Here is a 16,636-nt window from a genome sequence, read left to right as displayed (position 1 = left end):
GGAAGGAAGGAAGGAAGGAAGGCGGGAAGGAAGGAAGGAAGGAAGGAAGGAAGGAAGGAAGGAAGGAAGGAAGGAAGGAAGGTAGGAAGGAAGGAAGGAAGGAAGGAAGGAAGGAAGGAAGGAAGGAAGGGATATTACCTTATTTGATTCTTATAACTCTTCATTGTAGGTGCAATTATTATTCCCATTTTTCAATTGAGGAACTTGAGACAGAGCTAAAGTGACTTGCCTAGGGTCATCACCTAGTTTCTGAGACCAGGTTTGCACTCAGATCTTCTTGAGTCTAGGCCCAGAGCTCTAAGCACTTCCACATCTAGTTGCTTTCACAGTTTGAAATCCTGGCTCTTCACTTAGTTGGGTGATCTTCAGCAAATTACTTCCCCTCCCTGAACCTCAGTTTCTTCTTAGATTGTATTTTAATGGGGTTTTAAAATATGCAAAGAACTCTGTGTTTGAATGAGTATGTAAAATCTCATTATTATTATCCCCATTTTATAGATGAGGAAATTGAGAATTGAGAAAGAGATTATAAGTGGCTTGCCCAGAGTCATGCAGTTATAAAATATCTGAGACAGGATTTGAACTCCAGGTCTGATGGTCTATATACCTATTGTTCAGTCATGTCCAACTCTTCAAGACCCCGTTTGGGATTTTCTTGACAAAAACATTAGAGTTTACTATTTCCTTCTCCAATCCATTTTACAGATGAGGAAACTTGCCTATGGTCACTCAGGAAGGAAGTGTCTGAGGCCAGATTTGAACTCAGAAAGATGAGTTCCTGACTTCATGTGCAGAACTTTAGCTATTATTTCATGCCAGCCATGGTGCTAAGCTCTGGGGTACAAAGAGAGGCAAAGGGCAGCCTTTGTTTTTGGGGAACTCCCAATCTAATAGAAGAGACAACAAGCAAATAGCTATGTGCAAACCAATGGCCACAGTACTTACTGCTTTTGGAGTCTAGATATAACTGGGTTTCATTCCCATCTTTCTAGCTGGGTCAGCCTGGGCAATTCACTTAGCCTGTCCAAGACTCCTTTGCTGAGTTTGGTTGGAATATTGCCTCAGATATTTGCCAGTGGTGTGATCCTGGGCAAGTCAGTCATCCCTTCAATGCCTCCAGGAAATCCTCTAAGATGATAAATTACTGAAGAGATTGTCAGCATGTACCAAAGGTGGGAGTTTTCCACACATGGATGAAAGCACAGATTTAGACTGTAAAGCAAAACCAAAATAAAATCCTAATGGGGTTATCATGCAGCCCAAATTGAATGACCTTAAAACATCAAATCCAGGAGGAAGCTAGTTGGCTCAGATTACAGAGAGTCAGGCCTAGAGATAGGAGGTCCTGGATTCAAATTTGGCCTCAGACAGTTCCTAGCTGTATGACTCTGGGCAAGTCACTCATCCCCCATTGGCCTTACCATTTTTCTACCTTGGAACCAATATACAGTATTGATTCTATGAAGGAATGTGAGGGTTCAAAAATAAACATTATATCTAAATGTCCATCATTGACATCATCCCTTCTTTTTCCCTTAGAGTCTCTCTACACTCACAAATTCAGATCATTCAGGTACTCTGCCCCTTGCTTGCAGTCCCAAGTTAGTAAATGGCAGAGTTCTCCATGCCTACATTCATAGAACTCTAAAGATTTTTCTGCATCCTGAGCTGTATGGGCATCTCATCAACACTTTCCTAAAGCCTTAAATGTATCTGTCACTGAACAATGAGTGTGGAGAACAGAAAATAAATATTTCAGGCCTCCGAGTAAATATAGTCTACCTTTTCCTTTTAAGTAAACCCAAGAGATGGCAACTCGCTCCTTTCCTTTACCCCTCCTTTCCCCTGGCTGCTCCACCAACAACTGAGCTCCCATTAAATTGGCACTTCCCAGTAATCACTGGGATCAAACACCAGATGTAGGTGAGTGTACTTGAGTGTTTATGTGGGGGAAAGGAGGTGGAAGGTGGAGGAAGGGCATGTGTGGTGCCTGTGAAATAGAGGAGGGAAATGAGAGTGATCTCTGAATGAAGGAAAGGTTATTAAACAGAAGAGGGATCAGCCTTGTTCTCCATGGCCCCAGAAGGCAGAATACAGAGTGATGGATGCTAGTGAACCCAGAGTGGAATGGGCTTCCTCCTCACCTTACTCCAACACATATTCTAGGTTCCAACCCCAAGTGGTCCTTGCTCTTCCCCAAACTTGATGCACCATCTGGCACCTCCATGACCCTATATTGTCTATTCTTTCTTCTAAGCATATGTTCCATCGTCTCTGAATCCTAGCTCCCTTAAAGGTTCTATCTATCTCCTGAACAAAGCCTCTACTTAACTGTTTTCCTCTAAAATAATCAGTACTTCAGGACCCCCTGAAATTACTCTGTATGACCTTATCCATGTCCAGGTTATCCCCTCAGTTCCTTGTGGGCAGGATGGTTCCACCATTTTTGTCCTTGTGTCTTTAGCACTTAGCATATAGCAGGCATGCAAAAGATGTGGTGGTTTGCTGTTGTTGTTTCTATTCCTTTCTTTCTGTCTTAGAAATAATTCCAAAAGAGAAGGGTAAGTATTGGGCAATGGGGGTTAAGTGACTTGTCCAGGGTCCTACACTGAGGAAATGCCTGAGGCTAAATTTGAGCCAAGGACCTCCCAACTCCACACCTTGCTCTCTATCTACTGAGTCACCCAACTGTCCCCCTGGTCTTCCTTTAATTCTAGTGCCTTTCCTCAAATTCTGCAACCTCTCCATGCTATAAGTTGTTTGTACCTACTTCCTTGTATGTTGCCTTTGTCTAATCTGTGCTTTTGTCTTTCTTTGCACTTGGCAGAGTATTGGGCTCTAGACTTATTGTTCAGTTGTTTTTTTTAAGTTGTGTCCTACTCTTTGTGACCCTATTTGGAGTTTTCTTGGCCAAGATCCTAGGGTGGTTGGCCACTTCCTTCTCTAGATCATTTTACAGATAAGGAAACTGAGACTAAAAGGACTGAGTGACTGGACCTGGGTCACAAAGCTAGTGAATATCTGAATTTGGATTTGAAATCAAGACCTCCTGACTCCAGGCCCAGAACTCTATCTACTGGACCAGCTAGCAGCACCCTTAATAGATGTTTATTAAATTGAATTGAACGTAGATACCACTTGTCAAAGATTTGGTCAGTCCCATACAGGTTGGATCAGAAGGACACCAGGTCCACACTGGTGGTCAATCAGATGGATACTGAGGTTACTCTCAGCACCCAGATGCTTTGAGAGGAAGGAATAGTCTGGAGGTCTGCTTTTTAAGATGGTGCAGGTAGCCCATGTTACCAGTTACATTTTTTCTGGACTATTCTAAGAGAAGGATTCCAGGATTTGAAGTCCGAGGGTCTAGGTTCCCTTCTAGGTTCACTTACAAATATTGGTGGCAAATCATATGACCTGTCTGGGACTCAGTCAAGTCATCTGTAAAATGAGAGGGTTCGACTTGAAGATTTCCAAGGTCTTCCTTCCCAGTTTTAGTAGTCTGATGGTCTTGGATCTGGTTGCATCGGTTGGACCTTCTGTAACAACTCTTATAATTAGTAGGACGAGTCCCCCACGTATTTGTTTCCTCATTTCATTAAGAAAAAAAGAAAAGAAAAGAAGAGGAAAGGAAAGGAAAGGAAAGGAAAAGGAAAAGGAAAAGGAAAAGGAAAAGGAAAAGGAAAAGGAAAAGGAAAGGAAAGGAAAAGGAAAAGGAAAAGGAAAAGGAAAAGGAAAAGGAAAAGGAAAAGGAAAAGAGAGGGTCAGGACTCAATGAACACTAAGGTCCATTCCAGCTCTAAGTCTATAGGAGAACCCAAGAGACATGGGTTCTAGCCTCTGGAACTAACTGCATGTCATTGCATAATAGGGGAAAGAATCCTGGGCTTGGGTTCCAATCTGGCACTGCTACTTGCTATTTCTGTGACCTTGGCTGAGTGAGTTGACCTCTCTGTGCCTCAGTTGAATGCTGTGCCAAGAGAGCAGGTGGGACTTGGCTGGATCTCAAAGGTACTTCCTTAGAATCTCTAAATCCTGTAGTTAACTCTGTTAGATGAGATGAGATTAGCTGAGCTCAAAGGTCTTTTCTAGCATATAACTCCTTCCCCAAACAATTCTGTGATTGTTATTTTTTCTTTTATCGTCATATTACAGGGGAGAGAGAAGGATTCATTGTCAAACTCATAATGTGACTCAGGCTATCAGACCCACTTGTAAGACTTCCTATCAGTCAATCAACAAACATTTATTTTATTAAGGATTTCTTAGGTGCCAAGCACCATACTAAGCCCTAAGGAGGCAAAAGAAAAACAGAAACAGTCTCTCAAAAACAGATCTCCTATGCTACATGTATTTAATGATAATAACTATTATTATATAGCATTTATCATTTATATAGCATTTGTATGTGCCAAGCACTGTGCTAAATGCTTTTCAATTATGATCTCATTTGAGCCTCACAACAACCCTGGGAGGTAGCTGTTGTTATTATCTCTATTTTCCAAATGAGGAGACTGAAGTAGACAGGGTTAGGTGACATGCCCAGGGTCACACAGTAAGCATCAGAGGCTGGACTTGAATTCAGGTCTTCCTGTGCTTTGTCCACTGCACTTACCTAGCTGCCCCTATGTATTGCTTCATATTGGGAAAGGTGTCCTACAGGAGATAGAATTTGAACTGAGTCTTGAAGGAAATGAAGGATTTTAAGAGGAGGAAGCAGGAGTGTTCTAGTAAATGTTTAACAGCCCGTTCTCAAGGAAAACCATTGTGCCCACAACACAGCTTAAAGTTTAACCTTCATTAGGAACATTTTCTCCCTCACTTTCCTAATCCAAGACAATCAGCCAAACAATAAATCAAGCCTTGTTTTGTAGCCCTTGCCAGTTTACAAGGCATAAATGATCACACTGAAAATTTAATAATCCTGATCAAGCAGGCTCCAGCACACCCCTAGGTGGAAATAAGCAGAGGAAGCCCATCCCAGGCATGTGATGACGTTGTTCTGTTGTTTTAGTCATGTCCAACTCTTTGGGTCCCATTTGGGGTTTTCTTGGCAAAGATACTAAAGTGGTTGCCATTCCCTTCTCCAACTCATTTGATAGATGAGAAAACTGAGACAAACAGGATGAAGTGACTTGCCCAAAGTCTCACAGCTAGTAAGAGTCTGCGTATAGATTTGAACTCTTGAAGATGAATCTTGCTGACCCCAGGGCCAGCACTCTGTGCACTATGGCGCCACCTAGCTGCCCAGAAAAGGGAAAAGAAAACAGCCATGGCTCCTGCTGGACAAGAGCAAAGACCTCTCTGATGAGAAGCTGTGCCTAGGTAGAATTGTTGTTGTTTTGCAAGATATCAGAGAGAGATGGGGGGGGGGGCGGGAGAGAGAGGCAGAGAGAGAGGGAGAGACAGACAGACAGAGAGTAGTGAGAGAGAAGCAGAGACAGAGAGAGAGAGGCAAAGAGAGAGGGAGACAGAGAGAGAGAGAAAGGGAGAGAGAGAGAAAGGGAAGATTGAAGAAAGGAGAGAGAGAAGAGAGCAAGAGATTGAGAGAGAGGAGAGAGAGTGGGAGAGAGAAAGGAAAGGTAGAAGAGAGAGAGGGGGACAGACAGACAAACAGAGACAGAGAGAGGGGAGAAAGAGAGACAGAGAGAGTAATGAAAGAGGGGGAAACAGAGAGAGAGAAGAGAGGAGAGAGAAAAAATAGTGAGAGAGGGAGGAGGGAGAGGGAGAGTCAGAGACAAAGACATGAGAGAGAAACAGAAACAAAGGGAGACACAGAGAGACAGAAAGAAAGAGACAGAGAGAGGCACACAGAAACAGAGAGAGACAAAGAAAGAGACAGACAGAGACAAAGAGAGACAGAAACAGAAAGAAACAGAGACAAAGAAAGAGAAAGAGAAGTAAACACAGAGAAAGACAGACATACAAACAGAAACAGAGCTAGAGAAAAGACAGATATAGAAACAAAAATAGAGACAAAAGAGACACAGAGACAAAGAGAGACAGAGACAGAGCGTATGTGTGTGAGTTTGTGTGAGTGTATATGTGTGTGCATGCTGGAACTGGTTGGGGAAGTAGCTCAGTCTGTGTGGGTATGGCCACATGTGTAGGCAGGAAAATGTGAGGTGTGAATAGAAGCCAATGGATTGATGTTCCAGTATATGTCTGCACTTGGGAGATGCATGAGTGACTTTGTGCACTGATATGGAAATAAGGGTCAGTGGATGCATCCATGCCACATACCAATGGATGGATGTGTCTGAATGCATACACAGGTAGAGGAATCGTCCAGGTGACTGTGCTCTTGAATGGTAGCAAGAGGAAGATGGAGGAAAGGTGTGTGTAAGCATGTGCTCTAGGATGGATGCATCTGTGTATGTATGCAGTCAAAGGGTTTATACACAGGTGCATCTATGGAAATTAAAGGAAATGGGGCCAGTGCACATATGAGTTCTCTCCATGGCCCTCATCCCATGCCTCACCTTGACTCCAAGCCCTTATTGTGTGGTCTGCAGGACACTAATTCACCAGGAGAAATTCTCTCCCTTGCCAATGATGACTATTGAGAGGATTAAAGAGAAACCCCCTTGAAAAACCTGTTAATAGGGCAGGCAGGTGACTCAATGGATTGAGAGGCAGAAGGTCCTGGGTTCAAATCCAACCTCAGACATTTCCTAGCTGTGTGACCCTGGGCAAGTCACTTAATCCCCATTTCCTAGCCCTTATCCTTCTGCTTTGAAACCAAATCACGGTATTAATTCTAAGATGGAAGATATGGGTTCAAAAAAGAGAAAAGAAAAGAAAATCCCTTAATAACATTTTCCTGGGGTTAGTATGCCTTATAGTGAGCAGCCCTCCCACCATCAGAAAAGAGCTCAGCTGGAGACAGCCTTAGGAACCAGAAATCGGAACCCAGGGAGAGGAGAGGTTTAGCTATCAGAAAGGAAGATTTGATTAGCCACCTACATCAACTGTTTAGGAAGGGCCCCAGTTTCCACCCTGTTAAGGAGGCTGCCAGGTGAGCAGCCTTGTTAACAAAGCCAAGATTTCCCTCTTCTCTCCCACCTCCTGCTTTTCTGTGGGGGCCGCAGGGGGTGGGAGGGCTGGAATGAAGGCAAAGACGGGGAGCCTCTGGGATGGCAGGAAGCCTTAGCAGGTGACTTCGCTGCCTGGAATAGGAAACAGGCAGGCAGGCTTTGTTCTGGAATGAGACTCTGTTAATATTCAAGCCTGTCCCTAAACAGGCCTGGATTCTGTGGGTAATTTAATCTTTTAATAACTGTGGTTTATAAGGCGGCAGTGCTGCCCACGGAGGCTGGCAGTGTACACACACACACCCCTTCCCAAGCTCTGGCTGGCTTCCTCGCAAGCTGGAGCTCTGTGTGGTAGAGAATTGAGCAGGGCAATGTTTAATCAGCTCCTTGGGGAGAAGGGAGAGGGAAGGATGCTGTGGTCAGAGCAGGGATGGGTTCTGGTCTTCCTCTGGGCTCATCTGATATGTGAGATACAAGATTCTAAGATCAGAAATTTCTAGCTGGAAAGGGCCCCTGAGACACCCAGTCTCGCTCCATCATTTTTCAGAGAAGTCAAAAGGGAAGGGTTCCCCAATGAGTAAGATGTTGAGACAAGATTTAAACCCAAGTTCTCCCTCTCCAAGGCAAGGGTACTCCTCACTACTCTGACAGGAAAGGAGAAGAATAAAGGAGTACTAATCTCATGCTATCATGCCCAGGTTAGGATCATATTTTAAATGTTTTGTGAACTTTGAAGTATTCTATCAGTAGAGCACTCTGGCTCTTATCTTGCCTGTGGCTGCCAATTTCCATGACCTTCTCTTTAAGCTGGAATGACCCTTAGTATTTTTTTTCTATCTGTCATATCAAATCCCTTCCACCAATGTCCATTGAGGGGATTAAAGAGAAACCTCCTTGAAGAACCCTCAATAGGAATAGAGAGCCAGGTCCTGGATTTAAATCTAGCCTCAGATACTTCCTAGCTGGGTGACCCCAGGCAAATCACTTAACCCCCATTGCCTAGGTCTTATGTTGTATTGATTCTAAAACAGAAGGTAAAGGTTTAAAAAGAGGGGTGGGGGTGGGGGAAGAAAATGACATTCCTTCTCCAGGAAGATTTCTTTGATTAAACCTCATCTCACTCTAACTGTTGAACTCCCATGGACTTTCTTTGGAATATGTCAATTTACCCTTACTGGAGAGGGTGTGTGTGTGTGTGTGTGTGTGTGTGTGTGTGTGTGTGTGTGTGTGTGTGTGTCCTTCACCAAATGGTATCCTTGAAAGAACTGACTACCTCTTCTTCTGCATCCTCCCTCATAGTACCTAGGATAGGTTTTATGGATTAGGGGTCATGAGAACTGGAAAGGACCAGAGAGATTATCTAGGGTAGAGGTTCTATTTGGTTTTTTTTTAAAATCCTTAACTTCCATCTTGGAATCAATACTAAGTATGGGTTCCAAGGCAGAAGAGCAATAAGGGCTAGCCAACAGGGGTTAAGTGACTTGCCCAGGGTCACACATCAAGGAAGAGTCTGAGTTCAAATTTAAATTCAGGTCTTCCTGATTCCAGATCCAGCGCTCTGTCTACTGAGCCACATAACTGTCTCCTTGGCATCAGATAATTTGGACTTTTATTAGAAACTATTTATTTTTAATTGCATGCATTTTATTTTGTGAATTTTAAAATATGATTTTGAGAAGGGGTCCATGGGATTCACCAGATACTCTCAAAGGAGCCAGGACACAGAGAAAGTTAAGAGCACCTACTTTAGGCTGACTCTTGCATTTTATAGGTAAAGAACAGGAGCCTCAAAGAACAGAGGTAATTTCTCTAGTCACAAAGTATTGGACTCAGGATTAGAACCCAAGTTCTCTGACTCCATGCAGGGCTCTTTTCACTGTATCTGGCTGTAGCAGAGACCCTCCTCCTTGCAACAAAGCATTATGAGTCTGTCTCTGCTCCATCCTTTCCTCTCCTTCCTCCCTCCTGTATCTTCTAGGCTATTTCCTCTTTCTTCCTTCTTTCCTCCTACCTTTTCCTTCTTCTTCCTCCCTCTTCCTCTCTCCTCAATCTTCCCATCTTGTTTCTTCCTTCCTCTTTCTTCCCTTCTTCCTTATTCCTCCTCACCTGTCCCTCCCCTTTCCTCCTTCCTCCCTCATCCTTCCCACCTTCTTCCTCCTCCCTCCTCCTTTCTTTCTTCCCTCTTCTCTCTTTCCTCCCCCTCCTTCCTTCTTTCCCTCCCCTCTCTCTTCTCTCCCATTTCCTCACTTCTTTTCCTTCCTCCCTCATTTTTCTATCCTCTCTCCTTTTCTCTCTTCTTTCTCTTCTTTCCACTTTCCTCTTCCTTATTTCTCTCCACTCTCCTCTTTCTTCCTCTCTCACTTTCTCCTCTCTTCCCTCTCTCTGCATGCTTCTCCCTCAACTTATTGATTTCAGTTTAATTAGGGCTTTGGTAAACACAAGAAGTCTCCCTGGGCCAGTACTGGGTCAAGATCAGCTTGAGCTGAAAAGAATAAGTACTGAATAGTTTGTACTTCCTTCAAGGTCTGGTTGGAATTGTTAGGGTTCCCTGCTATGGCCTGGCCAGGCATCATTCAGCCGGATGTCCTTTGTACTGGGCAAAGGGCCAATTGGTTCAATCAAGAATTCATTAGACATTTATTTTGAAGATTATCTTATTGCTATTTTTGTTTTTGTTGTTCAAATGTTTTTTCAATCTTTGCCAACAGTTGGTGTTTTCTTGGCAAAGATACTGGAGTGGTTTGCCATTTCCTTCTCCAGTTCCCTTTACAAAGAAGGAAACTGAGGCAGACAAGATAAAGTGACTTGCCCAGGGTCACTCAATTATTAAGTGTCTGAATTCACATTTGAACTCAGAACTTCTTAATTCCACACCCATTACTCTACCCACCTAGTTCCCTCTTTATCGCTGTATTTTGTTTTTACCCAGACCAAGTATCCCCCCATATCCCTCCTTTGCCTTCTTCCTAAAGATCTATCATTTGTTTGTTTTTTATTTTAAGAAAGGAAAATAGTAAGAAGAAAAAAAATCCAGCAAAGCGTTAAATACTTATGCTATACCTGGTACATAAGGATAGATGATGAATATGACCTATGATTTCACTTATCTAAGTTACTCCCAGATAAGGAAACTTTCCACCAATCAGGTTGGCACCTTCCCTGTACCTTATAGACCTAGAGAGTTCCTGGAATATAGTACAGGCTTAAGAAATGCTTGTTGGATTGATTTTTGTGCTAGGTACTATGCTAAGCATTGAAAAGCAAGCTCCTGTTAGCTCTGAGATTCTTTGATTCTGTAAGACTATAACTAAGAGATAAACTGGATAGAACAAAAGACTTAGAGTCAGGAAGAGCTGAGTTCAAATTCTGCCTCAGTAACTTAATAGCTATGTGACTCTGGGCAAGTCATTTCACCTCTTTTTTTTGCCTGTTTCCTCCTCTGTAAAATAAGGGTAATGACAATTTCCCCTTCCCAAGGTTATTTTGAGGAACAATGAGATAATATATGTATGGTTCATTGCAAACCTTAAAGTATTTTATAAACTTTAGTTATTATTACCATTTACATTCTCTCTCTCTCTCTCTCTCTCTCTCTCTCTTTCTTCCTTCCTTCCTTCCTTCCTTCCTTCCTTCCTTCCTTCCTTCCTTCCTTCCTTCCTTCCTTCCTTCCTTCCTTCCTTCCTTTCTTCCTTTCTTCCTTTCTTCCTTTCTTCCTTTCTTCCTTTCTTCCTTCCTTCCTTCCTTCCTTCCTTCCTTCCTTCCTTCCTTCCTTCCTTCCTTCCTTCCTTCCTTCCTTCCTTCCTTCCTTCCTTCCTTCCTTCCTTCCTTCCTTCCTTCCTTCCTTCCTTCCTTCCTTCCTTCCTTCCTTCCTTCCTTCCTTCCTTCCTTCCTTCCTTCCTTCCTTCCTTCCTTCCTTCCCTTCCTTCCTTCCTTCCTTCCTTCCTTCCTTTCCTTTCTTTCTTTCTTTCTTTCTTTCTTTCTTTCTTTCTTTCTTTCTTCTTTCTTTCTTTCTTTCTTTCTTTCTTTCTTTCTTTCTTTCTTTCTTTCTTTCTTTCTTTCTTCTTTCTTTCTCAGAACAAAGCTGAAGAAGAGGTGGAATCCGGGGAAGACTTGAGTGGCAGCAAGCGAAACAGTCGACTGCTAATGAGTAGCTTCTCCAAACGCAAGGTCAGTCTGGGACCCCAGGCTGGCCCTTGAGGTTCCAAGGCAGCAGTCAGAATCATAAGGCAGTGAAGTGCCCCCTAAAATCACCATTTCTCTAATACTTAACAGGGTACAGAACACAGGACATATCCTTTTATTTGAGATCTAGATTGGGGGCCAGAGACACTGGGTTCAAATCCCAGCTCTCTTCCTTACTGCCAACGTTCCTCTGAGTAGTCACACTGCCTTGGTTTCTACACCTTGGTTTCCTCATCTTTAAAATGAGAGAGTTACATTAAATGATCCAAAAGGGTCCTTCTGACTCTAAATTTATGTCCTTTGATCCTCCCAATAATTCTGGGAGAGAAGGGAAATATTACTATCATAGCAATAATATTAATAATAGTTTGTAATTGTATATAAACCATATTGTGTATGTTATATTGTTATCTATATTATATAAATATAAATTCTATTTCTGTATTATGTTTCTAGGTTAATATATAATTAGTATATATTAGTATATATAATATAATAATATATAATCTAAAGATTAAAATTAGGTTATTATTTTATTTTTTATTATTTTACATAGTAAGAATAACTAGCATTTATAGAGAGTGTTAAGGCTTTCATAGCATCTACAAGTATTATCTCATTTGATTCCCACAACAATCCCCTGATAGAATTTAAGTCTTTGAGGACTTTGTTTTTGTCTTCGTGGTCCCAGTGCCTAGTATAGTGCTTGGCATCTAGTAGGTGCTTAATAAATGCTCACAGGTTGATTGATGCACTTACCATTTCAAATAGTCAATAAATATTAATCAAACTCCTACTGTGTGCCAGGTACCTCTCTAATTCTCAGTTTCCTTATCTCTTAATTAGGGATGAAAATATTTTGGTCATTACAACGAAAGTACTTTCTTTATAAAACCTTAAAGCACAACGGAAATGTGAATTTCTGTAAACTCCTCTAGTGTGTTACAGTTTTGGGAAAGGTTACTTTTAGGAAACTGAGGCTCAGAGAGGTACCTGGCACCCAGTAGGAGTTTGATTAATGTTTATTGACTATTTGAAGTGGGAAGTACATCAATCAATCCATGAACAATTATTAAGCACTTACTGTGTGTCAAGTACTGTACTAAATATTGGAGACACATAGACAAAAGCATCTACTTTGTGCCAAGTATTTTAATAGGTATTGAGAATACACTGACAAAAGCACCTATTGTGTGCCAGGTGCTATACTAAAATATTGGGGATATATAGACAGAAGTACCTACTGTGTGCCAGGTAATTTCTAGGGAAAGCACCTACTGTGTGACCCATATTATACTAGGTATTGAGGATGCATATACAAAACACCTACACTGTGTCAGGTACTATACGAGGCTTTGGGGGATACATAGACAAAAACACCTACTGCGTGTAAGGTATTTTATACTCAGTTTTGGGGGTTCATTGACAAAACATGTACTATGTGTCAGGTACTATATTAGATATTAGGGATATATAGACAAACTCACCTACTGTGTGCCAAGTACTGTATTAGGCATTGGAGACACATAGACAAAAGCACCTATTGTGTATCAGGTATTATACTAGGTATTGGGGATTCTTAGACAAAAGCAAAGCTCTCAAGAACCATGTTATGTGATCAGGGGAAACAATTTGTTCCCATCCTACTGGTTACACAGCTTTAAACATAATTTGCACCCAAGTCGCTTGATTCCAAGTCTAGAACTCTATCTGCCATGTTACAGTATCTCTTTGCCTCCTCTAATGTGCTCTAGAAATGTGAGGTCCCTGTTATTCTAGCCTCGTCCTGGGAAAAGTGGAAGAGAGAAGAAGCCAAGGTCTCATCAGGAATAGTCACTTTGTCTTGGCAGATTCCCTGGGCAGGGTTCAGAAGCTGGGGGTCTGACTCCAGCACTAGGTGCTAAGGCTAGTAATGCCTTTTCCAGAGCCCTTCCTCCCTATTAACCTTATACACATCCCTTCTCAGAGCTCAGGGCCAGGAGTATCCCATTAGAGGGAACCAAAGGCCACAGTTGAGCCAGGCAATGGGGCATAGACACAAGAAATAATGGGGTAAAGAGACAGGGAGGCTCTGATGCAATGAGAGGTGGCAGGATAGGAGAGATGGGATAGAAGCATCATTTGTACATGGAAGCCCAAGACTCATCCAAGTGGCGGTTTCACTGGGACAAGACTTTCTTGCCCCAAAGGGAACTGAATAGCTTAGCTCTCTGACCTCTCTCTTCCTCAAAGCTTCCTTCAAGGCTCAATCTGTGTACCATCTCCTTTTGTGAGCTCCCTATCACTTCCTTGGGCTTCCCAGAATCATTGCACATATGCTTATCTGATTGCAGAGCATCCTAGATGGAGGACTGGAAGGGAAAAGTTGAGTCTTACCCCTTGATTTTACAGATGAGAGAGCAGTTCTACAGAGGAGAAGTGATTCTCCTGAGGTCACACAGGTAGTAAGTGGAAGAGCCCGGATTTGAACTCATATCCTCTGTTAAATTGAGTGCTCTTTCCCCTGCTATATAAATGCTGACTTTCCATGACTGGCTAACATCAGGTCTCTCTCTTCCCTATGTAGAAAAAAGGCAGCAAACTAAAGAAGACTTCCAGCTTAGAAGAAGGGGATGATGATTTGGATTCTCAAGGAAGCCAAAGCAAAGGGTTAGTTACCTTGTGACCAGGAGAGGGAAGGGAGCAGGGCATGGTGGATGGAGTCCAGCGTCTAAGCACATCCCAGAAATGATTAGAGCTTAGATCCAGAGCTGGAAGGTGGAAGTGGTGAGAGCTTGTCCTTGTGGGAGCTGATCAGGGTGCTGGCTCTTCTGCCATTGCTTGGTTCCTGTAGGGCAAACCGGCAAAAGAAGACCATGAAACTGTCCAGGGCTCTCTCTGACCTGGTGAAATACACCAAGTCTGTTGGCATCCATGACGTGGAAACAGAGGGTAAGTAGAGACAGCCCCCCCCCCAGATCCCAGGGGGTGATGGGAGGAAGGGAGGGAGCTGAGGGTGGGGGAGGTATAGAGGGATGTGGAGAGGGCTGCAAGGGGAGAAGGAGAAAGAGCAAATATGTAGGATGATGAGGGGAAGAAGAGAGGGAGCTGCAGGGGGAGGAAGAGAAGGAGAAAGGGCAAATATGTAGATTAATGAGGGGAGAGGGGAGGAGTTGCACATGGGTGGGAGGGAACTATAGGGGTGAGGGAGATTCAGGGGAAGGAGGAAGGAGCTACAAAGGAAAGAGCTGCACATGTTGGGTGATGAGGGAAAGAAGGGAGGGAACTACACATGGAAAGATCTTTGTGAACTTTAGAGTGATATAGAACTGAATCATTTATGGGTGTCATGATTAGTAGTTAGCACAAAGCCTGGTATCTTTTGGTGAGATTTTTTTCTTGGGAGGTGGGGATGGAATTCTGCCAGATCCTTCATTCCACTCCATGGTCATTATAATTGTGTTTCTGGTCCATGGAGATTTTTTTCTCAATATCTGCCTCAAATCTTGGCTTCTTCTGGGTTGAAGGGAATCCAGATTTGAACCTAGGTCCTCCCAACTCCAACACTGCCTAGCTGTGTGACCCTGGTAAAGTCACTTAACCTCCATTTCCTGGCCCTTCCCACTCTTCGGCCTTGGAACCATTACATAGTGTTGATTCTAAGATGGAAAGTAAGGGTTTTGAGAGAGAGAGAGAGAAGCAACAGAGACCAGCATTATCAGCTGTTACTCACAAATCAATTTCCAGATGACTTGACACTGATGTCTTCTTAAACCCCAAACTTTTAAAAATGATCACTTTTAAAATTTAATTTAGACCATTTAAATCAAACTTCTCAAAATGTATCATTCACTTTTATCATTTATAATGAACAAGAGTTCAATGCTGTCTCTCTCTCTCTCTCTCTCTCTGGCTCAGGCATATTACTACAGAAGCCAATTTTTGTCCAGGGCTCTAAGGGAATCATCTATCTCTCTCCTTCCTTGCTGGCAGATAGATGGGAAACTCTCACTCTGTTTCAGTGTAGCTTTTTCCTTCTCCTGAGCTGCTTCTAGTCTTAGGAGGGCCAGGGAACAAGATGATCACAGTGGTTCAAATCTGGCTTTAAACACTTGCTACTTGGGTGACCCTGGGCACTTCATTTAATCCCACTTACTCTTCCTTTAAAAAAAAAAAACACCTCACCTGCCATCTTAGAATCAATACCATGTACTGGCTCCAAGGCAGATGAGCAACAAGGGCTAGGCAATGGGGGTAAGTGACTTGCCCAGGGTCACACATCTAAGAAGTATCTGAGGTCAGATTTAAACCCAAGACCTTCTGTTCTCTAGGTCTGACTCTCAATCCACTGAGCTACCTAGCTGCCTGTTTCCTTTTTTTAAAAAACTCTTATCTTCCATCTTAGAATCAATACTGAACAACAAAGTCCAATCTCATCCTCTTTTTGATGAAAATGAAGTCCAGAGAGTTTAAGCAACCTACCCAAGGTTACACAGCAAGTTAGTGGCTGAGTCTGTACTGTGTGATCATCATAGTCATCCTTAGTATAAATATAAGCAATTATTATGTTCCAAATTGTGCCTAGTTCTTTGCAGTTGAGTTAAATGTCAGATGTAAATTCAACTGACTTAACCTTTGGTTGGTTCTAATTCTAGTCTCCTCTAGTTGGCAAGTATCATCCTTTAGTGAAACCAAGGCCCACCAGATTCTACAACAGAAGCCAGCCCATTATCTGCGTTTCAACCAGCATCAACTGTCCCGTATCTACCCATCCTCGTACCGTGTGGACTCGAGTAACTACAACCCCCAGCCCTTCTGGAACGCTGGATGTCAGATGGGTAGGTGGATAGACAGGACCAATCAGCCTGGGGAATCAGAAGTCTGGGGGAAGGATGTCCTAGAGAGAGACAGGAGGAAGTTGAAAAAAGAGACTGCCAAGATTATCTGGAGTCAAAAGCCTTGAAGATGTCCAAATATTTTTAGCAGAGAGCATCTCCCTTGCTCAAAAGCCTGCAGTGGCTTCCTATTCCCCATGGGATAAAGTCCAGATGATGTAACCTGGAGCCCAAGAGACACATCAATTCACTCATCCCCCCAACGTCTATTGACTGTATTTATGGGCTAAGTCTGTATCTAGGTATTGGAGAGGATACCGAGATGGGTAATCAAGAATGCCTGCTTTCAAAGCGCTTACGATCTGAGAGGGGAGAGATGACCTCTGCTGGTATACACGCTTGTCTTGGGTCAATCAGGGTGTGATAAATATTTAAGAAATACAAATTCTTTTGTCCTCCTCTCATTTCTTGCTGTTCCCCAGCACCCTTCCAGGTGGGCACATCTCTTTGCTGTCTTTTATACTCTCTCCTGGGCAGCTCGGTGGTACAGTGGATAGAGCACCCCTCCTGGAGTCAAGAAAAACTGGATTCAAATGTGCCCTCAGA

General features: G+C 42.9%; 1 protein-coding gene across 2 annotated transcripts in view; it reads left to right on the top strand.

The window, feature by feature from the left end:
* Positions 1-16,636, top strand: part of PLCH2 (phospholipase C eta 2) — a 124,291-nt gene that overhangs the window by 84,972 nt on the left and 22,683 nt on the right. For both annotated transcript variants that reach the window (XM_056795979.1, XM_056795978.1), the window contains 4 exons: positions 11,109-11,201; positions 13,783-13,865; positions 14,050-14,147; positions 15,851-16,033. In XM_056795979.1, the coding sequence (XP_056651957.1) occupies positions 11,109-11,201; positions 13,783-13,865; positions 14,050-14,147; positions 15,851-16,033 (457 nt within the window). The remainder of the gene's footprint in view (positions 1-11,108; positions 11,202-13,782; positions 13,866-14,049; positions 14,148-15,850; positions 16,034-16,636) is intronic.

Source organism: Monodelphis domestica, chromosome 4 (assembly GCF_027887165.1).
Source record: "Monodelphis domestica isolate mMonDom1 chromosome 4, mMonDom1.pri, whole genome shotgun sequence".
Taxonomy (NCBI): domain Eukaryota; kingdom Metazoa; phylum Chordata; class Mammalia; order Didelphimorphia; family Didelphidae; genus Monodelphis; species Monodelphis domestica.
The sequence above is the reverse complement of the archived record's forward strand: the minus strand, read 5'-3'. Positions and strand labels throughout refer to the sequence as shown.